General features: G+C 45.1%; 1 protein-coding gene and 1 pseudogene across 1 annotated transcript; one reads left to right on the top strand and one right to left on the bottom strand.

Moving 5' to 3' along the window:
* Positions 1–15,640, bottom strand: part of LOC129521023 (succinate dehydrogenase [ubiquinone] iron-sulfur subunit, mitochondrial-like) — a 36,636-nt pseudogene extending 20,996 nt beyond the window's left edge.
* Positions 15,641–15,662: 22 nt separating this feature from the next.
* Positions 15,663–17,808, top strand: LOC129521022 (proline-rich protein 2-like). The gene is made up of 3 exons (XM_055342223.1): positions 15,663–16,222; positions 16,359–17,177; positions 17,553–17,808. The coding sequence occupies exons 1-3, from the start codon at positions 15,663–15,665 to the stop codon at positions 17,806–17,808; spliced, it is 1,635 nt and encodes a 544-aa protein (XP_055198198.1).
* Positions 17,809–25,611: the final 7,803 nt, after the last annotated feature.

Below are 25,611 nucleotides of genomic sequence, written 5' to 3'. Positions count from 1 at the left end.
TAATAAGTTCACTAATTAAGCTCACTAAATAATATCATTAATATTAGCAACCTCTCTAGTCAGTAAAGATCACATAACTGGTTTACTGTCTTGGAGTTTAAATACTGTTTTATTTTTTTTCAAGATTTTATTTATTATTTATTTTAGAAAGAGTGTGTGCATGCATGAGCAGGGGGAGGGGCAGAGGGAGAGGGAGGGAGAGAATCTCAAGCAGACTCCACTGATCGTGGAGCTGGATGCGAGGCTCAATCTCAAGATTCTGAGATCAAAATCAGGAGTCAGATGCTTAACTGAGCCACCCAGGTGCCCCTCAAGCCCTATTTTAAAATTATTTTGATAGTTTCATTTTATATGTTTATTGTTTGTCTCCCCCGCCCCTAGAATGTACTCTCCATGAAAATAGGGATTTTACCTGTCTTGTTCTCGGTTCTCTCTCCAGCAGCTGGAGCAGTGCTTAGTGCTTAACAGAGGCACAATTAATATGTGTGGGCTAAGTACTTCACAGAATGAGTGAAGACCAGGGGGCCGTCTATGTGAAGTAACTCAAATTAGCCACTCCTAACTGGTATCTTTACTTCAAGGCTCTCCCAACCCATAGCCATTGCACACTTGATTTCAAATTCCTCTCCTTGCTCAAACTGAGCTCAAACCGCCACATCTGACCTTCAAGGACTCCCATCCACTGCAACAGCTCAATCTCCCACCACTGCCAAGTCCCAGAGCTCACACCACTTCTTACCCCATCTACAGGATAACTTGCATTTCCCAACTGCCCCCATATGCTCCACCTCAAATACCCTACATCTCCCTGCCTGCCTGAAAAAATCCCATCTGCAATGTAAGGTTCACCTCAAAAATGATTGCTTTTGAAGTTTCTCTTTACACCTTAAATCAGTGGTTCTCAGCTGGGGGTGAACTTGCATGTTCTCTACTACCTTGGAGACATTTGGCAATATTTGGAGACATTTTTGGAGGTGATTACTGGAGGGGAAAATACTACTGGCATCTAGTGGGTATCAGTCAGGGATGCCATTAACTACCCTATGATGCACAGCACAGCCCCCTACAACAAAGAATTACCTGGCCCAAATGTCAATAGTGCTGAGAATCCAGAAGACCTGCCTCAAGCAAATGTCCCATTGCCACCTTCAAACCACTGCAGTTTTGGAGTGCATATACCGCATGCCCACTCTCTGTTGGACAATATTTATATAATTCATCTGAGCCTTCCCTCACAGGTCTGTGTGCTCGAGATCACAGGCTGAATCCTACCAATCTCATTTTTCCTAATGAACATAGCCTATGCCTTGCACAAAGGAGACAATCAATTTGTGAATTGAAATTTTGATTTTGTTCTTAAAAAATATGTCAATTATCTAGTCAAGTCTATTTTCTCCTGTGTCCTGTTAAGAAGAAAGGAAAAGAAAAGGTAGACACCATGTTGTGCACTGAATCTTTAAATCCTTAAGATAAATTCCGTTACCTTTTATGCTTTCATAGGAAACAGTGTCCATTTAGGGCAATAATGGTGCTATATTGGATTAACTGCCATTTGGATGCTAGTTTTCATCACGTACTCCGCAGCTGTATTTTTTCATTTACCATACCTGTAACTTTTGAACTAATAAACAAAGAGGTAAATGAGCAGCCAACCTTGAACCTCAGCTAAGTTAAAAGGCGGCTTTACATGAGTCAGGACCAAGTAATATGTGCCATGATTCATCTAAAGTACCTCCTTTTCTTATAATCCTAATACTTAATAAAGTTAACAAATATTTGCTAATTTTATAGTTCATCAACATCATAGTCTCTGAGCAATTTACACATAAAATATTTTGGTCATTTCCCTGACAGGGCTGTACATGTAGAGGCTTTTGACATATTTACAAAATTCAACTAAGGGTGAAAATTCACATGTGACCATCCACTCCTAATTTCATCTCTTCTGATACAAGAATTGATTATCCTGAGGAATATACAGACACAGATGCATGCTAGTCCTTAGAATTAAATTTGGAATTTTGCATTAAAAATTCGGCTTGGCGAAAAGAAGGAAAATCTGATATTAGACAAGATCATCATAAATTCCTTCATCATTACCAGAAGGTAGGCTGAATCCTCATGACTATAAATCCAAACGGCCTTCAGGCTGAGAACACATGCAGTGGCTCACTTGAGAAGCTGTTACACTGAGAAGCTAGGCATCCTGATTCCCAACGCTGTCAGTCAGGGACAGTGGAAACTGTTATGAAGGAATTTTGTGTTGACCTATGTCAGCCAGACCCAAAATCAAGGGTTAGTTATCCTTCAAGGGAAGGAGGAAACTCCTCCAAGCAGAGAAGCAGAATGCAATCAGAAGACCCTGAGAAAAATTTAACATCATCACTGTTTCCTGAGTGAAGATATCACAACCCATCGCTACCAGCAGAGGAAATGAAGACAAGACACACACACACACACACACACAGAATAGCCCAACACACACATACCAGCAAAGGAAAGCACTAATATGGTGAGGAGGAGATACGAAGTAACTTCAAAAGCATCACTGGGAGTCCCAAAAGCTCAGTCACACTTTATTGCACTTTAATTTTAGGCAAAGATAGTTCATCATATGATTTTTTAAATTTTGAGTTACCCCATTTCAAAATCTTTTACTGAGTGAAAAAAATTTCTAAGCCAACAATTGGACATAGCATGAACTCTTATTTTCTATCCTATTTAGGACCTTAATTATTTTTTAGATGCTTTATTAAATGCAATATGACGTTACACCACATGTCTGATGTGGTAATCAACATAGCAACTGAGTAATATGGTAATAATAATGGTGTGCATAAGGTCAAAAGTTGAGAGTAAATGAATTAGTTGTCTACTGCATAATATCCCTCTGACTTTGGCTCAGGTCCCGTCGGTATATAATTTAGGTAGAGTTCAAATGCCTCCAAATCTTCCATGACCACTAGGTTTCACTGATCTCATCCTTAAAGGAGAATCATATCATTCTCCTGATGTTAAATAAAGCTGGAAGTTTAAGATGGCCTGTATTCCTGTCTCACAATCAATTATATTAATCACTGGCTTTTCTCCTCAGGCTTGCTGGGAAGTAGATATTAACCTTTATGGGTTTGGTGGGTGTTTTTTTTTTAATTCACTGACTTTGAATATAATCAAGCCTTCTTGTGCACATACACCTGTATCCCAAAAGGCAGGCACGATCATTACATATTCAGGTTCACAGTAATGGATGTTTGCAGCTCTGCCCCAATAAATGTCCTCTGCACACCACAGATAAAGAGTGATGCCCTTATCAATACTTCAACTTTGGATTAAAAGGCACACAAATTGGATGCATTATTCACTCCTGGGTCACTCCTTCAATGTCTTCTGGTGTATTCCTTTTGAATTACCCTTACATCAGTTTCTGTTGATAAGAAAAATATTCTTATCCTTGAACCACAGACCAAGACAAGTCATCAACCTTTCATTCTCTGTTTTGTCAGTCTCTTGTGGAAGCAAGTCAGATGGCTCCCACTCTCATACACAGAAGACGGGGAGGGGAATCCCTAGGGAACATTGTCTAGCAATGACCTCAGAGAATAACAAGAAATTGTTATTCGAAAAGAAGGGTTAGAAAGAAACCACCAGACTCTTACTGGGCATCTCCCCTAGTTATTAGAGCATCCATCTTTGAAAATATCTGTTTCTTCAGTCCTCTATGCTTGCCCTGTCCTTAGCCATCACTAATCAAGATTAGAGCAGCATGTCACTGCCCAAGTTTCCACACTGCTTGTGTTTTAGGTGAGTCCTGGAAGTAGAATTACGATAAAGGCTTGTATATTTCCTACAGACACACCATTTCTGTAAGCAAGTCCAGCTCATACACTACCCCCTTCGCAACTACTGCTAGAGAGAGAGTAATGTGGCAATCTTCACAGAAAGATTATGCTCCTTTCAGAGACAATGACAAAATGGAAGAGCCCTCCCTGTGTTACAGCTTGCCCCCTCACATCCCCAAAGATAAATCAGCTTACTACCCGTGGTACTAAAAAATAGAGAATTTAGAGGAATCCAACAACACCTAGTAATAACATCCATTTTTCAGTGTCTTGTCAAATAATTTTCATAGATAAAAGAACCCATCTGCAGATAAACTTAGAATACCTACATAATGCCCTAACAGAGGAAAAGGAGAACTAGAAGAAATAATAAAATACGTTTTTAAATATGTAAATATTCTGGTGTAACAACTCTAAAATACAAAATGAAGACATGAAACCCTTGTTTCTAAATGTACAATCAGCATGAATGTAACAAACACCCATGGAGGCAAATAGTACTTATTAGTAATTTAAACATCATAACTAGTGTGTTACCACTGGTGACATGACTGTTGGAAATGATGAGCAACACTTGGTAAGATTTTAAATAAAACAAAGTACAGTCTTCCCTTGATTTATTTATAAGTTGTTTCCTTCAAGGAAAATATGTTACATATTAAAATTATGCAAAAATACTTGTATTTAACAGAAGTAGTTCTAGACTTAAATTATTAGAAATGAAATTTTCACTTGAATGGATGTCTGATAGGACATGGGTAAATTATGCAGTGTGTGAGACAATGCTTTGTTATGTGGAACTGTTCTATGTACTATATGTCTTCGGAACATGGGCTGAAATGACATGCATGGGGCTTTGAGCCTAGGTTTAAGTGTCCATCCACTTTTCTTGTATTTCTATCATCTCCATGCAAAATATATGAACTGGGTAGCCAATTATTCCAAGTAGGATTAAAGACCTGAATCTAACCTGTAATTTGGAGAAAATCTAGCAAAGCTCAATGTAAATTAGTCTTCCAATTCACAGATGCATGGGCAAAAAGAAATTGCTTTAGGTTACTAACTTTTGCAGTAGCCAGTTAGGCACCACAATGTAGCAATAAACGTCTGATGTATCGAATGAGATTTTCTTTTTTTTCCCTCCCAGCATAACATAGGCAAGTATGGTTAAAGGGAGAATAGAAAAATCAGTAAGAAATTCATGACGTTGGACAGGGAATGGATGGATATTATGAAAAAGAAGGAATGGGTGGGATCTAGGGAGAAGTTAGAAGTTAAACAGCACTATAAAACAAACAATGCTAAGTCACTAGCTGTATGAGTTGCCAGGGTATAGAGAAGCCCTCCAACAAACCATGACAGTGTGTATTTCATGAGCTTGCTCCTCCACAACCACCTTAAAGGATGGAATCTGCAACGTCTGCCATAGTCTGACAGATCCATGTAAAGACAGGCAAAGATATACTAAGACTTGAATAAGGTTCATAGGTTTTCACAAAATAAAACCCTTGTCATCCAGTGTGGTCCTGGCACAAAAACAGACGCATAGATCAATGGAACAGAATAGAGAATCCAGAAGTGGACCCTCAACTTTATGGTCAACTAATATTTGACAAAGGAGGAAAGACTATCCACTGGAAGAAAGTCTCTTCAGTAAATGGTGCTGGAAAAATTGGACATCCACATGCAGAAGAAGGAAACTAGACCATTCTCTTTCACCATACACAAAGATAAACTCAAAATGGATGAAAGATCAAAATGTGAGTCAAGATTCCATCAAAATCCTAGAGGAGAACACAGGCAACACCCTTTATGAATTCGGCCACAGTAACTTCTTGCAAGATACATCCACGAAGGCAAAAGAAACAAAAGCAAAAATGAACTATTGGGACTTCATCAAGATAAGAAGCTTTTGCACAGCAAAGGATACAGTCAACAAAACTCAAAGACAACCTACAGAATGGGAGAAGATATTGGCAAATGACGCATCAGATAAAGGGCTAGTTTCCAAGATCTACAAAGAACTTCTTAAACTCAACAGCAAAGAAACAAACAATCCAATCATGAAATGGGCAAAAGACATGAACAGAAATCTCACAGAGGAAGCCATAGACATGGCCAACAAGCACATGAGAAAATGCTCTGCATCACTTGCCATCTGGGAAATACAAATCAAAACCACAATGAGATACCACCTCACACCAATGAGAATGGGGAAAATGAACAAGGCAGGAAACAACAAATGTTGGAGAGGATGAGGAGAAAAGGGAACCCTTTTACACTGTTGGTGGGAATGTGAAATGGTGGAGCCACTCTGGAAAACTGTGTGGAGGGTCCTCAAAGAGTTAAAAATAGAGCTACCCTACGACCCAGCAATTGCACTGTTAGGGATTTACCCCAAAGATTCAGATGCAATGAAACACCGGGACACCTGCCCCCCAATGTTTCTAGCAGCAATGTCCACAATAGCCAAACTGTGGAAAGAGCCTCCGTGTCCATCGAAAGATGAATGGATAAAGAAGATGTGGTTTATGTATACAATGGAATATTCCTCAGCCATTAGAAATGACAAATACCCACCATTTGCTTCAACGTGGATGGAACTGGAGGGTATTATGCTGAGTGAAGTAAGTCAATCGGAGAAAGACAAACAGTGTATGTTCTCATTCATTTGGGGAATATAAATAATAGTGAAAGGGAATAGAAGGGAAGGGAGAAGAAATGGGTAGGAAATATCAGAAAGGGAGACAGAACATAAAGACTCCTAACTCTGAGAAACGAACTAGGGGTGGTGGAAGGGGAGGTGGGTGAGGGGTGGGGGTGAACGGGTGATGGGCACTGAGGGGGGTATTTGACGGGATGAGCACTGGGTGTTATTCTGTATGTTGGCAAATTGAACACCAATAAAAAAATAAATTTACTATTATTAAAAAAAACCCTTGTCATCAAAATTCAAATCATGGTTCATTTATCTGTTCAGATTACAAACACATATACATTAAACAACCAGTAGATCCACAGTAAGCCCATGAGTAATTCATTTTTATCAACACTTGCTTTCAAAGAAACTGGAATCCTCTGTAAACCTGCCTATCACCTGCCTTGTAAAAGTAACTAAATATATGTCATTCTATCTAGTTACTAATGTTCTGATATTTTGAGGGCTGGTTTAATGGTAAATAAAAGAAATAATGAGTTTAAAAGTTTGCAAATAACCAGAGGCAATGATTCGACATTCTAATGAGATAGGAATACATTTTAAATAATTCATACATTTTTAATTGATCTACAGATAATGCCACATGACTTTGAAGTTTTTTTTAAGATTTTATTTATTTATTCATGAGAGACACACACACACACACACACACACACACAGAGAGGCAGAGACACAGGCAGAGGGAGAAGCAGGTTCCATGCAGGGAGCCTGATGTGGGACTCGATCCTGGGTCTCCAGGATCAGGCTCTGGTCCAAACTGCTGAGCCACCCAGGGATCCTGACTCTGAAGTTTCTAGACTCTATATAAAAAATTGACTGAACTAAGTATACAAAGCAATGAAGAAAATACAATTAAATACAAGAATCACAGAGTTCACAAAATAAAAACCAGTGATCTTAAAGAACTATGCATTATATTTGACAACCTGGATTAAAATTGACAAATTTCTTTTTTTAAAAAACACAGCTTACTAAAATTGACATAGGAAGAAATAAAATTCTTGGTCTTTATTAAAAATAAATTATTTTGTGATGAATCAGAGACTTAAGAGCATTGGTTGAAATTCTATACACATTCATAAAAAATTTTAGCCAATCAGAAACAAGGAAACTTATCCAATCTGATAAAAGTGGAGGTCAAATGACAGAATTGCTCATGAGGGACTTAGACTCAAGTCATAACTGGAACCCAGAAGAGTGGGGGACTGTGTTCTCCTCCTGGCATCGTGTGGACTGAGAGTTTGGCCGCCTGGAGGTAGCAGCCTGTCTGGGAATGGCCATGATGCTCTGACCATCAACAGTGAGGAGGCTTGGACAAGCAGTTTCCCAGACACTGGGCATGAAAAAAAAATAGGCATCTGAGCAGGACAAGGAGAACTGTTAGGCACCTCCAGAAGGAGGCTATGACTAGCAGATGCACAAAAAGTGCTTCTAGAATACTAGAATCCCTGTCATGGTCTGGGTGTTGGTTAAAGAGATGTGTTCACTTTGTGAAAATCAACTTAGCTACACCTTTTTTAACATGTACACTGTTTATCTCTGTACATTATACTTCCATGAAAAAGGCTTAATAAATATTTAACGTGTTCAGCCCTGATGTGTCCAGCACTTGGGAGTTATAAAGATCTCAGTGACTTGGCCTCTTCCCCTTAAGGCTCAAGGGACTCAGAATCTAGTGGGGAAACGTGTAGAGAGCCACAACATCAAAGTGTGAGAAGCACTATGATGGTGGTGGCTGCAAGGGGGCTGGGGGAAACAAAGAAAGGAGCCCAAATTCTGCTGTGGTGGGGTGTGAGGTTTTAAGCTGGGGTTTGACAGGCAGGTAGGGGCCTTTCCCCTGAGTGAGCATATGCTGAGAGTGGGGGGGGAGGATGAGTATTGGGAGGGAGAACATTCCAGACCCATGCAAGAGAAGATAAAAATTGTCCATCTCCAATCTCCTCAAGTCCACAGCCACAGGATGAAAAATGTCCCTAGAAGCAAAACATTCTGAGTAGCAATACAGGCTTTTGACAGCCACTAGACATATAAGATTTATTGAGAACAGAGATGGGAGATGGAGAAGAGATCCTGGACTTTAACAACCTAAGTCAGCAATACACAGTTCTTCTCAGGGTCCGCTGTACTGGTTGTTTATAGGTGAGTTCCTTTCGTTTTCATTCAAAATGAAAACAGCTTTATTGAGCACCACAATAATTTATGTTCTTACAACCTCAATTACCTTCCAGAGCTGTGAGCTAAAAAAATATCCATGGGAAAAACTGGCATGGCATTTTAGCCACTAAAACATTAATATCTACACATATTGAGAAACATCATCACATAGGCAACTTGAAATTAATTTTTACCAATTTTACTAATGCCTTAATTATAAAAGTAGTATGCAATTATTGTTGAAAACTCAAATAATTCAGAAATATGTAAGGTAAATAGTGTCAGGTCCTCTCCATCTTATCCTCAAAAGATAATAGTTTGGGTCTTTGTCCTTCCAGACTTTTTAATGTAATTTAATTTTTTAATAGAGACATATGACATATTCTGGTCAATAAATGTTGTATTTTTAATTAATAACTTACCTTCAAGATATTTCCATGTCAGTACATACAATGTCTGTGTAGTATTTCATTATTTAGATAAGCCATAATTGATCTGATCACCCTCTGATGGACATTTAGATTATTTTTAATTTTTTGCTACCACAAATAACATGCACAGAACATCCCGTGCAAAATTCTCCTGATTTATCTTAATATTCTGATCCTTCTGAGCATGTCTGGAAGGGAGAGACCAAGAAATCTCCCAGTGAAGAGCTCAGTCCAAGCAGAAGACAATCTGAGAGCCCCTATTTATGGTGTTAAGATAATGGGCTGGAGTCGGAAGGGACAAATGATTATGAATACAGGATGTTGTGTCGCTTGAAGTGATTCTCACCAGCCCCAAACATTCATACATCCCCTAAACTCTCTAGGGACAGTAAGAGCACACACAGTAGTAGCACAGGGAGGTTCTACAATACTGGAGCCCAGGGCATTCTGGGCAATGGGAAGCATGCTCTAAAACACTGTGGGATGCTGCTGCAGGGAAGTAGAGGCAAGGACCACAGGAATTATCCCTGCAAGCTCAAAGAAATAGTGAAGAATCTTAGCAGTGGACTGGGAATCCACAATTGAGGTAGGAACAGAACCAGGGAAATGACTGTGGACACCAGTCTCGGTCTGCATATGTGGCCAACAGGAAACCCTGGCTGCCAATTTAGTGGGGTATTTCAAAAAATAATACTGGATACTTAAATTACTTTTGTGTTCAATACAGCTTATAATGTGTTTAGTGTGCATTAACTGGAGCATGCTATCACATGTTGAAAATAATAATAGCGTGAAGGCAAATATGAGAAAGCCCCAATGGAATTATTGGAATGTCACTTCTTAAATGCAAACACACATAAGCACAAAGATTTTTAAAAAAGAAAAAATGGCATACTTAGCATTACTAAAGAGTAATATTAAAATGAGTAGATTTCAAAGCAAGCTAGTCAGAGCTTGAAATGACAAAGTGGGTCACCTTCTCTATCCACAGCCAAAATGCATGGCTGTTCCCTGCTGCAGAGGTTCCTATGCTGCATGACTCAGCTGGGTAACTTAAAACAAAGAACAAACATTGCAGATATTTCTGCTAGAAAAATTGCAACCCCCCCCCCAAGATCACTATCTTGTGTGGATCTGCAGATTTAAACACCAGAATACTGGCACAGAGTCTAAAATACATCACTAGTGTTCCTGGTGTTCCTACAAAGAACTTCAAAGCTGCAGTCTCTCAGCAATCCCAGGAGCAGTGACAGGGAGGGAAGGTCCACGGAAATGGCCCAAGAGTAGGAGAATTAACCCCAGTTCTTTCAAAGCTCCCGATCTAGACCACACTGGATGGCTGTAATCAGGTGTAGGCCGTCATGGTATACTGGAAAAGACATCGATCTTGGTTCAGTCAATTATAAGCCATGTAATGGGAAAGTCACAAGTTCTCTGAGTAATGAAAGGCCTAGTGTCATTATAAAGACTATAATAAGCTACATGCACACGCTATGTACAAACATGCATAGGTTCCCAGGATTAGCCAATAAACTGACAAAAGGAAAATGTGGGGCCCCTTTGCTCAAAAAATGTCAAGATGTGAGGGCAGGGCATAAACCAAACACGAGGTCTTTCTTCTAAACGTCAGGACCGGTGAGGCCGTGCACGTTGAAGGCCCATGAACCAGCCCTCAGTGTTATCATCCCACAGATTGGTGTTCCTTGAGAACAGGACCTCTGTAACTGCACAGCTCAATCCCCAGAGTACCTTGCATTTGGCAAATATTCAGGAAACATTTGACTACTTACAGGACTGCATTATAATGAAAAGGAAGCAGGGTGTCTTATATTAAGGAAGGAATCCCTTCATGTTACAAAACAAATACTGATTAAAGAGAAAAGACATCTTTTACAGTACAGTGCCTGCAAAGCAACACGTTAGGAACTTTATGTTTTCTCTATTTACCCTTTACACATAATCTTAAAAGTAAATATAAAAATCATCTTTCTACAGCTGAAGAAATTAAGACTCTAAGATATTAAGAAACTTGCCCATGGTTACACCATTTTTCTCAAACAGCTCATCCATCTGATGAAATTTACTGAGCTCTTACTATGCTCCAAGTACTGTTTTAGGCACTAGGGATAAACAGCAAGAGAAAACAACAACCTATCTCTAATTCTGTCCTTGACCTCTTGGAGTATTAGTTCAGTCAGGATAGAAAGATAGAAATGAAACAATCTTACTTTTTAAAAAGTGGTAAAATGAGCTTTAAAAACAGTTTCCACATTCAGCAAATGAAAATACAGGATGCCTGGATAAATTTAAATTTCATACAAACAACAACACTTTAATATAAGTATGTCCCATGTAATATATGAGACATACGTAGATTATGAAATGTTTTATTAATCTGAATTCAAGTGTATGGAGTATTCCATTTTTCTCCAACAGCCTCATTTATAAAGAAAAGAACACTGTGAGAAAAGAAAGAATTTTCACCCCAGAGGGTTGGGAAGCTGCCCCAGAAAGGGAAGATGAGCGAAGGACAAAGAGCATCGGGAGTTAATACGGTGGAGGTAGGGTGAAGCGGGTGATGAGGTTGCTGTAGCAGGACAGGGCTGATGTTTGAAGGTTGCTAGGATGGGAACGGTTTAGAGGTTAAACAAAATGAAGCTACAGAAGTGAGCAGGGGCCAGACCATTCAGAGCTCTGAAGGCCATGCTAAGGTTTTCAGCCTTTCTGCTGCCAGAGCAACGTGTTGTAAATGCTGCTCCTTCTGCCTATGCCCTTCCTTCTGTGATACCATCTCCGTAACTGCCTCCACAGGGTTCTTTCCAACCACCCATCTCACTCACTCAGCCCCGACTCCTACCACAGAACTTAGTCGTCGTTATGTCTGTCTTGCCAGTTGGAAGATGACTTCTCTGAGAGCTTCAAGGAGAGACTCAATAAATAGTGAAAAGAGCAACACAGCCTAGAGAGCTCATGTGTTCTGGGTCCCTGTCACACTTCAACTGCTAGTTCAAGTACTCTTGCAAGTGTAGACCACTAATGATGACATATAACTTGCTTGGCAGAGCTTGATAAACATCATATTCTGGGCTCACCCATGGAACTACTCATTTAGAATACCTAGCGTGAAGCTCGGACATCTCTATTTGAATAAGCTCCCCAGAAAAGTATGATGCACAGGACTACTAAGAACCATCCAAGGACTTGGCTATACTAAGAGTCTAATTCATAATATTTTCAAAGAGTAACAAATAACAAGAAAAAGCACTTTGTCTAATTAGTCATAAATCTCACTGTGCTCTTGTGTTATAAGAGGGCCCAAGTGCTATGAGAAGACTAAAGCCCATTAATGTAGTTCTTAGTTTCCAGCCTTAAACATTTGCAATACATACTGGGCACAGGAAATGATGTAACAGCCATGGTGTATACTGGGTGCTCAACAGAAAGCATTTAAAATTTGTCAGGTTGAGGCACCCGTCTGGCTCAGTCAGTAGACCATGCAACTCTTGATCTTGGGGTTGTAAGTCTGAGCCCCACATTGGATATAGAGATTACTTAAAAATAACATCTTATAAGGGACGCCTGGGTGGCTCAGTGGTTGAGTGTCCGCCTTCAGCTCAGGGTGTGATCCCGGGGTCCTGGGACTGAGTCCTGCATAGGGCTCCCCACAGGGACCCTGCTTCTCCCTCTGCCTGTGTCTCTGCCCCTCTCTCTGTGTCTCTCATGAATAAGTAAAATATTTTAAAAATGACAACTTATAAAATAAAATAGTCATGTTAAATTCATCTGCATATCTATTTTAACTGAGATTAGCAAACTGAGATTATTATTTTTCAAATTTGGTCTTTTAAAAATGTTTCAATCCATAATCATAATGGCATAATACAAAATCTAACAGATCTATTATTCTACAAAAACAGAGCCCATAGTTCCATGTATAATTACAAAATGAGTTAATAAAAAACACTTCTTATATTCTACCTCTCAGCAAAGTTCAAATTTAAAATATAACCCATCAATGAATAAAGAAGATGTAGTATATATACAATGGAGTATTACGCAGCCATAAAAAGAATAAAATCTTGCCATCTGCAACAACGTGGGTGGAGCTAGAGTATATAATGCTAAGTTAAATAAGTCAGTCAGAGAAAGATAAATATCATATGATTTCACTCATACGTGGAATTTAAGAAACAAAACGAAAAAAAAAGAAAACGAATAAAGAAAAAAAGAGACAAAAAGTGGACTCTTGAATTTACAGAGTTTAGTTTGAATTTACAGAGTCTAGTTTGTCTAGAACAAACTAGTGGTTACCAGAGGACAGGCGGGTGGAAGGTGAGTGAAAGGTGATGGAGACAAAGAGCACACTTCTCATGAGGAGACTGAGTAACGTATAGAACTGTTGAATCACTATATTGTACACCTGAAGCTAATATACCTTGTATATGAACTATACTGGAATTATAATTTTAAAAAATAAAATTAAATATAGCTCATCATATATTTCTGTATTTCATGGAGGGAACGAATATTAGAACCAGAAGGTACCAAACCATCCAGTCCATTGCCCTCCCTTTATTTCATCTGGTTCAAAATTCTTCCCACCAGGGGAACCCATGATGATAGCAACTAGTACCAAGTGTCCCTAATTACAAGGGGTGTTTGTGATAAAAATAAGTGGTGCCTTTATACACCACTAGGACCATATTTCCAGCAAGAATTAAAATAGTAACTTGACCACCCACTGTTCTTTCAGCTGTGTCAAATAAAGAAAGGAGCTCCAAAATCAATTCACCGCAACATTTACACTGGTTGCTCCATAAGGCAGAATTGAAAAAGCAAAGCAAAAGCAAAGGCAATTTGGCAATGTTGTGCCAAAACCACACACAGACAGGGGACTATCTCTCTTAGGTTTACTGCAGACCTGACCTAGATGAGTTCGTGTTAAGTGTGCACAAGGATATACTGTTGTGAACCGTGGGTCAGACAAAAGGCACCGCAACACGGAGAAGCAGCCCGGCTGCAGGGTAGGCTGTCCCTTGAGACAGATGCACAGGATTCAAAGGGTGTCCTAACTTTAACCATTCATAGACTACCTGCCACCGTGTAGGAGGAGCGACGCTGAGTGGTAGCAAGGCTGTTTGACAAATCTCATGTTTTTATTCATGAAGTATATCATCAACAAGTTTACATTATGGTAAGAGATAATATCCCTAATTGTAGGAAATGGGTTTTCTAGGACTCGTGGTCCTGTGATATCTGGCACATTATGATACCCTTTGTGGTACTCTCCTTAAGGCTGGAAACTGCACCCTGTTTTCTGAGGCACCCTCCACATTTAAGGAATATGACTGGGTTAATAATGAGAAGAATTTTTACCTAAAAGCTCTGAGGCTAGGCTGCTGCTCGCACCAGAGAAGCAACTTTGACTGTCATCAGGTCATGAAAAATGAATTTGCTTTCTCTACTACATGACCAAAAACACTCAGATGTAATCCAGAGCTTCCCCCGCCCCCTTCTCCAGACAGCAGCTTAATGGCATCTGATTCTATATAAGGCTGTTAGGAAAAGTCTATTGTCTGCATTTGCTGACATTGAAGGCTAAATTTCATTAAAGGAACAACACTGGTGAATGTCTCCTGAATTTTTTAAAAAGTAAAACTGTTTTCTTTTTCCCTTAAAGGGACTGTGTTTCATAATCTTTTCCATTCATAGAGAATTTGTAGGCACAAAGCTGAGACCATTATCTTTTGTCCTCAAAACAACTTTGTAAACATGAGAGACTCCTAACTCTGGTACACGAACAAGAGGTGGTGGAAGGAGAGGTGGGCGGGGGTTGGGGGTGACTGGGTGATGGGCACTGGGTGTTATGCTATATGTTGGCAAATCGAACTCCAATAAAAAATTTTTTAAAAAAACTTTGTAATAAAACATCGTCTGAGCTCTTTTCCACATTTGTCAAATGTGGGGAATGAACCCGAGAGGGCAAGTCACTAATGCGTGGGGTGGGGGTGAGAATCTTTGTCTCTGAGCTCTCCCATGACTGCCTTCCCTCTGGCCTTCCTGCCTTCCCTCCACCTCCCCCTTCCAATCATTCCGCCACACATCATGAAGCTTTGGACTCATTCAGCAAAGCCAGTGGAGAAGTCTATGCCCAGAGGCTTCCAGAAGGCGGGGTTCCTTCCAAAAACTAACGCGTGGATTGGGCTTTTTATTTTCTACCGGGAAGCGCTCTCAGAACACATTTCGTGGCAGGAGAGAGGCGTGCAGCGCCGGCTCCGCAGGCCCACCTGGCCGCCCCACCTGGCCGCCCCGCCGAGTCTCGGGGACCCCAGCCCCGCAGCTTTCACAGCAGACGGGTCCCGGGCGCGAGGCCCTTCGGGAGGTGCCGAGAGGGCTGGCGGCCCGGGAGACCCACGCAGGCTATGCTCCGGGATAAGACCGGGAATTCGGCTGGAGCCGCCAGCCAGGCGCTCAGGAGGGGGCGCGGCCGAGGCCATCGCGGCGCCCCTGCGGGGGCGGATGACACGGCGCCCCGCTGTTGCGCACTGCGGAGCACCGCGCGGCCGCCCCCGGACCCCCCTCCCGGGCTTCCCCCGGCCTCCCTCGGGTCCCCCCCGGGCTTCCCCCGGACCTCCCCCGGAGCACCTCGCGGCCTCCCCCGGGCCCCCCCCGCGGAGCACCTCGCGGCCTCCCCCGGACCCCCCCGGGCTTTCCCCGGACCCCCGGCCTCCCTCGGGCCCCTCCCCCCCGCGGAGCACCTCGCGGCCTCCCCCGGGCTTCCCCCGGCCTCCCCCGGGCCCCCCCCGCGGAGCATCTCGCGGCCTCCCCCGGACCTCCCCCCGGACCCCCGGCCTCCCTCGGGCCCCCCCCACGGCCTCCCACGGACCCTCCCCCCGAGCACCGCGCGGCCGCCCCCGGCCCCCCCCCGGCCTGCCCCGGCCCCCTCCCACCGGTCTTCCCCCGGACCCCTCCCCGCGGAGCACCGCGCGGCCGCCCCCGGCCTCCCCGCCACCCGCAGCCCCTGACGCACGCGCGCCCCGACCCCCGCCGCCCCGCCCCGCACTCGGGCCCACGCAGCGGTGACGCGAGCGCCCCTCCCGCCGCCGCCCCCCGTGACTCCCCCCCGCGCCGCCCGCGGGCGCCCCAGGTCCCGGGGTTGTGCGCCTGCCGGGGGCGCCGCTGCCCAAATCCGTCAGCGCGCTGCGCATCCCGCAGGACGGCCGCGAGCCCCAGGGCCCAGCCGCAGAGCCCGGGCGGAGCGGGAGCGGCCGACGGCCCCGAGGGACGCGGGGGCGCTCGGCGGGAGGGAGGCGCGGGCCCCGGGGCAGCCCGGCCGCGGGACTCCCGGTGCTCCGCCCCCACCCCCGGCCCCGGCCCGCGCACACCCCGGACGCGGCCCCGCGGACGCGCGACGGCCCCTGACCCCGGGGTGTCGGTCGGGCTGGCTGGGCGCGGGGCCGCCCGCCTCTGCTCCCCGCCGGCCGCGCGCCCGCAGCGGGATCCAGCCCGGGAGCTGAGACCGCAACTGCGGCGCGGACGCCGGTCGCACGCCCGGCGGGGCTGGAGCGGCTCGAAGGGACTCCGGCCCCGGCTCCCCTGCGACCGCGGCCGCGGAGCACCCGGGAGGGCGCCCGGGCCCCGGGTTCTGCTTCACCCCGACCTCCCGGTCCCGCCCCAGCAAGCGCCCCCGGGCCCCGCCAGGCGCCTGCAGCCGCCTCCTCGGGGCACGCGGGCGAACGTGCGCTCCACGAGGCTGCGGAAGTTCCCGCCGGGCGCCCGGCTCCCCGCCCCGCACGGCCGCCGCGGGCCCCACTCACCGCTCCCGCCGCCGGGATCCCGGCCCCGCTCGCTCCCCGGGCCGCCTCCGTCCGCCCCTCTCGCCGGCAGCGCGCGGACTGGCGACTCCGCCGAGCGTGTCAGCGGCGAAGGGAGGGGCGGGAAAGTGCTCGGGCGGGCGCGCCGCGGCCCTCCCCGCCCGCTCCCGCCCCCGCCCCACCCCCGCCGTGCTGCAGTGCCGGCCGCCGCGGGGCGGGAGTCAGGGCGCCGCGCGGCGGGGGGGCATGGGGGCGGGCCGACGGGCCCGGGGGTGGGCATGGGGGGCGAGGGGCGGGCCCGGGGGAGCATGGGGGGCGGGGGGGTGAGGAGCGGGCATGGGGGGCGGGGGGCCGACGGGCCCGGGGGGGCATGGGGGGCGAGGGGCGGGCACGGGAGGGCATGGGGCGCGGGGGGGGGCGAGGGGCGGGCCCGGGGGGGCATGGGGGGCGGGCCGACGGGCCCGGGGGGCGTGGGGGACGGGCCCGGGAGCGCATGGCGGGACGGGCCCGGGGGGCCGGGGGGGGGTACTGGAGACCCCACCAGTGGCCAGGACCCTCGGAGGACTCAGCGGGGGGTTCCTTAACTGGTCCCTAGCTGTAACTCTGCGTGCGCCCGGGGACGGCGCCCTAGTGTGGTCCCGCGACACCACCGGGAGTCCTGCGCGCTGACCTCGCGGGCGCCCGGCACCCAGGTTTGCCCCCTCCGGGCCCGGGCCGACCCGTTGACGCCAGCGGGCTCCGCGGCGCACCTGGCCGCCGAGCTGACCAGCGCCCCCCCGCGTCCACACTGGCAGACGAGTCGAGTGGACACGTGGGGAGCAAACTTTGCTGGGCGTCTGAGGGCTCCCTAGGGCTAGGTGCGCCCAGACAGCGGATCCACAGGCGGACAGAGCAGGTAGCTCTTTTAGGGGGAACTACTGAATATCTAAAAAGGGGAGGGAGGCTCCGTAATTTTGTTTGTCTCCCCCCTCGAGGCCCCGGCTGAGCTCCCCCAGTGCAGGAGGCGGCTGGGGGAAGCGGGCTCTCGGCGCCCCCCCCCACCGCGTGCTGCCACCCGGGTGCCGCGAGGAGCCGGCGTCCCCAGGTCGCTCCGAGGCGCCCGCGCGGGCCGGGCCGGGGCGGCCGGGCGGCAGGTGTCGCCCCGAGACGCGCTCCCGCCGTGGGGACCCGAAGCCGACCCAGCGCAGCGCCGGGGCGCGGGGCAGCGGGGGCCGCGCACAGGCACACGCGCACAGCTTTTCGGCCGGTGTGCCCTGTCCGTGTAAATACGCCTGGATGGGTGAACGGATCAGCGTGTAGACGGAAATACGACTTTACGCGCACTTGCGTGGCGGAGAAGAGCTACGAGGCCGCTCAGGCGGCCTCCCGCCCAGAGAAGCGGGTCGGGAAGGAGGCGGTTCGGTTCCGCGCGGTGTCGGAACGTGAGCTCCCTGGCTTGCTTTGTGTCACTCTGCGGGATAACTGTGGAGAGAGGAAGATAGAAACAGTCCTTGCCTGTAATTTCCCCTTGTCGCCATTTCAGGGACTCCAGAACTCTAAATTATGATCCCCACCCCCCCACCCCCACGTCCTGTTGAACCTACACCTGCTTTACTACATCGGCCTTTGAAAACCTGCTTGGGGCTTGTTTCGATGAAAGGCTTTGCAGTTTGCAACTATATGTGGTGCCCTAAGGTGGTCAGGGAACATGAAAATTAGGGAACATGCTTATTTGCATTTCATCGATCCTTCTGCATAAGCAAATTATTTAAATTGAATAATTATTTAGGCTAAAATTATTGTGCTGTTACATTGAGAAGGAAAATATATCCCATAGGAATGCCTACAAATCTAGCATTGGAAATGAAATTGTGAAATTAAAAAAATCATAAATCTTATCCAGATTGCCTGCATATTACATATGAAACTTTGTGCTCTCAGCTGCATAATATGCCGGTGATCCACTGCGTTCCCAAATGGACAGACACCCTCCTGAGAACCTTCCCCCCAAATGTCACATGACAATGGATTATTTCTCCAACAAGAGAAGTTCGGAAAACCACAAATGATCAATGTGCCCTGTGCTATGCTCTCTTTTGCTTCAATCATTTCCTTGTGCTGTCCATGGAAGATACTTTAAAAAGTATATAAATTTTTCTAGCTGCCAAGTTTCCATGTCTTGATGCACTTGAAGATAACAGCTCCTACAGGAAAATTCCCGATTGTGTATTTTTGAGAAACGTCTGATTTAAGACCAGCTTGTGTTGGAGGAGGGTATTTTAAGGCTGTACATCAAATATTTTGTCATGATGATGGGACACATAGATTCTTCAGCCTGCCCACCATAACCGCTCTCATTTTAGGGTCCTAAAAACTCTTGTCTTATAGGGACTGATGGAGGGTAAAGGGGAAACCTGCATTGTTCCCACAGAATCCTAGAGCTCTGACATCACTACCCTCCTACCAATCTGGAATTCTATTCCACAGTGCAGAATCTGCTGAGCATGGTTGGAAAATAAGCCATTAAACACACCTACGGAGCATCAAAGATGTGTCTTCACATCTGCTAAGTACAGATGCTGTAGTGATTACATTTGATAACATACACAAGAAGCACAGCCTAGCACATAGTGGGCGTAGATTAAATGCTAATGCCCCACCCCTTCCAGTAGCCAGAGTGAGGTTTTCCCAAGTTTGTGCCTCTGAGTGCTAGTCCTATGTTTCTGCAAGCTCAGGGTAACTGGCAGCTGGCTTCCAGAACAGAGACCTCAAGAGAGCCTCATACACTTGGACCAAGGCTGCACAGCTCCAGTTTTCCTCACCTTCATCATCAAGGGTTAATAAGGAGGCAGACACCCTTCTCACCCCTAATGCTCACAGCCTCCCCAACAGTCAGTTGGGGAGTCAGTCAACGTTAATCTCATGAAGCCCTTAATGCCTATGTATGTGGGTTACCACAAGCAGCTGGGGAATCTCAAGCGCATTTCTTATATCTTGCATTTTAACACTCATAAGACTGAACACATCCTACATGTCCCTTTCTCCCTATCCAGCTCCTGAAACCTTCTGTTTTGGCCTTCTGGAAGGCACATTCCACCATTAGCAAAATGCCCTATGTCTTCAGTCTCATCTCCGAAAGTTCCCTTCACTTCCTGCTCTAATGGAAGCCTGATTCTCTCCCTAGAGAGGCTGCTTCCACACCCCTGGCAAATGATGGCTGGTTTTTCCCTCTCCAGCTTTTGTATCACTCTGTCAGGAGATAAGAAGGTAGTGTCTTGTTCCTCAGTGCTGCTTCCAGGACATTGTTCATTGCTTCTCACTAAAACCTATAGCTTTGGATCTTACTTCTTTGGGTTAATTTATACTGTTGCTGCTATGCTCAGACCTCCACAGCACCCTGCACCTTTCCCAACAATTTTAGCTCCTAATTCAGGGTCACTTCCTAAACAGTAACCCTACCTTAATCCTCACAAATTTAATGCACATGAAGATTTCATTGCAACCAGTACTACCCTTAGTCCTAAGCAAGAAGGGTTCTGTACCTGGACTTTAGAATGCCTTATTAAAACATTTTAAGTCCCTCTTTGGTGGCTGTGTTTGCAGCCCCAAATTTTCCTGAAACTATGAATTCAGTTTAACTTTGGGCTGGTAATTTCCCAGTACTCTGGCAGAAGAAAATACTTTCTGGAAGAGCTCTCCTTTATCCTAGACTTCAAAAAATATTCCTTCAAGTAAGCTTTTAATGAAATCTAGAAAATGAAGCACACAAAACAACTAAACACACAAGGAAGGATGACACCATGAAGAAGAGTCAGCAGATATAACAGAAGAAACATCAGTCCTTCCTCAAGAAAAAAACTTCAGGTGTTGGAATTACTACTCACGATTCTTTCTTTACTTGAAGAAAACTAGAGACAAGTTTATAAATATTTGCAGGTGATAGGAAACTATAAGGAATAACCAACCATATTTGAAAAGGTACCAAATCAACCTATCCAACTTTACTGGTTGTCTTATCAACATCAAATCCAACTTCCACACACATATAACACACCTTCCTCCCTCCTTAAAGAACCTTGATTTTATTTAGGGATCAATCTTTTTTTTATTGTACCATATATTTAACAAAATTATTTTACACAAAATGCTAAGAGCACATTTCTTCATATTTTACAGAAGGGCTTGAAATTCATGTCATTGCAGTACCAAATCTAACTCCTGACTAGATTGATTACATTTTGTTTAGAGTTTAAAGCCTTAATGTCAATAGTCATTATCATGATTAATAATAATTACTGACTACAAAATATATTCAAGAAATAGTGAATTAAGTTTAATTCAATCTCATATGCCCTGAGGGAGGTGGAGTATTTGGAGGAATATTTGCTATGTCCAAATAATGTCCTCTTTGGAACTTCTGTGACTGCAGGGTTGTGAATTATCAGTCCCTTCCCTTGCTGCCAGACATCATGCTATCAATCTCCTTTACTCCCTTGCAGGGTCTTTTAAGATCTATGAAAAAACAATTATAAGATAGAAGTGTATGCCTTTCTTTCTAGCTTCTGGGTAGACTTCTTTTACTCACAGCTGAACACATTCTTACACGTACATTATCCACAAACTCTAAAAAGAGTATCTGGTACATAGTAGATTCTCCACAAATGTCTACTGATTTAAACCGAGCTGTGTGTTGAGTTCATTTCTGCTGAGAAAACAAGAAGGATGTCTTCATCTGTTGGTCCTGAAATCATAGAAGGTGTTTGGCAAATATTTTCTTAAAGCCAGAATGGCTTCAGGATCTTAGTAAGCAAAAGGAAAGCTTTTAGGGTCCAGATGGAAGGCTGAAAATGAAAAAAAAAAAAAAAAAAGAAACTCAGTGAAAACTCAGATTCTGGAAGAATCCTTCTGCTCAAACTGCCAGGGAAGAAGCTGCACCAGACAGGGTCAGGAAACAAGAATCTGAAGAGGTCTCTAGCTTCCACTGGTGGCTCAGAGGGAAAGGTAACATGTCACTTGGGAGTCTGTGCTCGGGCAGAGATGGGGAAGGGAGCAGAAATATCCACAAGAGACACTCGTTGGCAAAAAAGAAGCAGAATTTCATGTCTGGAAAACTTTCCTGCTAAGAAGGAGAGAGATGAATTAAAGAAAATGAATCTGTTCAGGGCTGCACCCTGGGTGTACTCTGCGGGCCCATAATCATACCTCTCTATATAGATTGCTCCCTGTGTCTGGGTATCTAGAAGAAAGTAGATTTGTCATCCAGACAATGTCTAACCTCCGTGCGTGTGACTACTGATAAGACGCAGAAGGGGCGCTGGGTTCCTGAGGTCTCAGTTCCGGGAAGAGGAGCTCCCGACACCTGAATGGTGGCAGAGCAAACTGGAGCCACTTCACACGACATGTGGTGCCTGGCCATTAGTTTAGAGATGCCTGGGAGAAAGCATGGCTGTGGGTAGGCGTCTCACTTGCTCCAGTCTCTCGATGACTGGGTCGGGTCTCTGAGTAAAGTGTAAATGCCTCGGCCTGCTCTTCTATCTCAGAGAGACTTGGGCACAGGGGAAGCATCAAATCACCAGGTGGCCGGGATGGGATGACTTGGCCGTTCTCTGACCTCAGCCATCCCATCCCGGTGCTTGCATAGTGGGCCTGGGGAACTGTCAGTGAAGGATGGCAGTTGGTAGATATGTACTGCCCCACGGAGGTTCAATTCTGAGAACATTCTATACAGTCTCTCAGAGGGTTTTCGATAGGATAGTGCCCATTTGGCCATAGTGGTGACCAATTTTTTAGTCAACAAATTACTGACTTTCCTCCCTTCCTTATTTCGCTTCTTCACCTGCCTACTGTACCTCACATGATCAATTCTCTAGTAAACCACATGTAATCAAACCCTAAACCCAAACTGAGACAACCATTGTGCAAAGCCAGACATAATCAACTCCATACTCTTGATAGCTTTTAGGTTCTACTTTGTATATGGCCTTATTACTTATCAGCTTGGTTATACAGTGTCCTGCCTCATTTCCTGAAGCGCCATAGCCTTTGAAAGCCCATAGACTTCTAACAATGCTTTCCATTTGAGAGGTGCTATATATATTTTGAATAATTAGTCAAACATTTAATTAATGTTCTACATTCCTTCTTGAACTCCTCTTTCCAAAATGAGACTTATCAAGAATGTTTCTGTATGAGGGATGTGGAACTTCAAATTTTGCAATGCCTTCTTTGGAGGGGTAATAGTACAACATCTTGAGAAACCTCCAGCATTCCTACAGTTTTAATTTGATTTAGATTAAAGCAGACACACACACACACACACACACCTACTTTGTGGCAAAAGTAATCTCTTTGAAATTTTTCCTGCTCTTTTTCTTTCAGTGACTTCTGTTGCTGCTCCAAGCTCTGTAATAAGTATTATAGATCATTTATATCTAAATGATTTATAGCTCACATATGAATATTCCCATTGGGTCTCTCATATTATCACCGCCTGGATTTTCCTTTTTCACAATCTACTACAGGTTTGTTAATACATTAAATTCTATTAAATCATTTTCCTATTCAATGGAGAATTATTGTTCTCATGTTCAGAATTTTTCTTGCATGATCTTCCTGTGCCAAATTCGTGTTCTAACACTCAGCTTTCTATTTTAATAATAGACATGCTGATTTCCCCATATGATCTAACTATCATGTAGTTAGCTCTTGGAAAGTTAGGTTTACTTCTATTTTTCTATTTTTAGCATGATCCATACATATTGGTCCTGACCAACTTTTGGGTCACAAATTGCTTTTTCTTTCAAGAGGTAGCAACATGGGGCACTTGGATGGCTCAGCGATTGAACGTCTGCCTTCAATTAGCTCAGGTCGTGATCCCGGGATCCTAGGATCAAGTCCCACATCAGAATCCCCTCAGGGAGACTGCTTCTCCCTCTGCTTATGTCTGTGTGTGTCTCTCTCTGTGTCTCATGAATAAATAAAATCTTTTTTTAAAAAAAAAGAAGAGGTAGCAACACCATGAATGTTAAAATGGAAACATTTAGTCTTAGAAGTCTAATTCATGTTTTCTCTTGCTTTACACTTAGACTAAAGCTATATATATATATATATTTTAACTATCCATGACTTTATTCCATTCCCAGTCCCAAGAAGAGTTCTCTGGGTGCTGTAGTAACCATTTTCTGCATAATTATGCATCTTATATCTCCCTTACTAAAACTTAAGCTTATTTCTGTGTGGAGTGGCAGCCCAGAATGAAGGGTTCTTTGATAACAGGGCCAGGTGGATTAGGTGAGGCTTAGGTGGATTCCCACCTCTACTACTGATAAAAACTCAAGCTCATCCCAGGCTATTATGAATTCCCAGGGAGGGAGTAGGAAGTCTCATTTTGGCGTGAGGACTAAGCCGTAGGTTACCAAAAGTTCAGTGTTTGGGGCTGTGAGGCAATTGTCTGCTTTCTGACCTGCTGAAGAAGAAGCTTCTTTCCTTCTTCCCACCTCCTTTTCATTCATCCCACAAGAGGCAGAATCAGGTTACTAGGGGTCCCTTAAAAGTATGGTGGGTTTCATCTTGTCTCTCTGACTCAACACCTCAAAGGTCACCTTAATGCCACAAAAGTCCTGTTTCCAAAAGAAGGAACTAATTTCTAAAGGCTTTCTGGGAATGTACGTTCAGAGACCCCTTCAGAGAACAGAAGTTGCCCAGAATTTCCATTAAAGAGATCCCCAAAACACATTTCCTTAGGTTTTCCTAGAGGCAACGCAGAAAACGCACAGAAATGGGTAGACGATATCATAGATCATTGGTTCTCAGAATGCTCAGTGAAGAGATTTCCTTGGTATACCATCCTGATAGGTTAGGCTAAGAGTCACAGAACACAGAGTTTGTAAGACACCAGAGGATGGCTGCACCTTAACATACTGGCCTAATGTCACTTTGGCAAAATGGAAATTCAACAGCCACCATACGTGCACCTTTCCAGAAGAAGACAAGATTCAGACCCCCTGGGACACCCAGCTCAAAGTCAGTGGGTACAGACAGTGGTCTTAGAGGTTGTCATGTGGAGACCTCAGAGTCCTAGAGAAGGCAGGGCTCCATATTCTTATTTACAGAGAACAAAAGGATTCTCAGCAGGCAAAATAATATTGAAGTGCCACCATCACAAGTTGCTACATGTGTTCTTGCAGAGGGCCTTGGTCCCAGGGCCAGTAGAAACTCTCCTGGTAGAGCAGGCCAGAGGCACAGTTGTCTCCGTGGTGGGTACCTCCTCCTCCGTTTACCTGGAAACGTCTGCATATAAAAAAGGCGCTTGCTGAAGATCCTTAGAGCAAGGGCAGCAAGTTGGCAAAACTCTGCTTAGAACACAGGGAAGTGGACAGCAGAGATGTGATAGGGGTTTGGGTTGGCGGGGTGGCTGTCGGTTAAGCATCTGCCTTCGGCTCAGGTCAGGAAGGCAAAGTCCTGAGATGGAGCCCCACATCAGGATCTCTCCTCAGCAGGGAGCCCGCTTCTCTCTCTGCCCTGCTCCTGCCTCCTCCACCTTCTGCCAAATAAATAGTTAAAAAAAAAAAAAAAGTTCAGGTTGGTGAAATCCCCCGAAACTCAGGGCACTGTGCCTGGTCTCCTTTGCCAGGATGAAAGGCACGGGCTGGGGCCCTTAGGGCCCTGGGATGGTC

Source organism: Nyctereutes procyonoides, unplaced genomic scaffold, assembly GCF_905146905.1.
Source record: "Nyctereutes procyonoides isolate TBG_1078 unplaced genomic scaffold, NYPRO_anot_genome, whole genome shotgun sequence".
Lineage (NCBI taxonomy): Eukaryota > Metazoa > Chordata > Mammalia > Carnivora > Canidae > Nyctereutes > Nyctereutes procyonoides.
The sequence above is the reverse complement of the archived record's forward strand: the minus strand, read 5'-3'. Positions and strand labels throughout refer to the sequence as shown.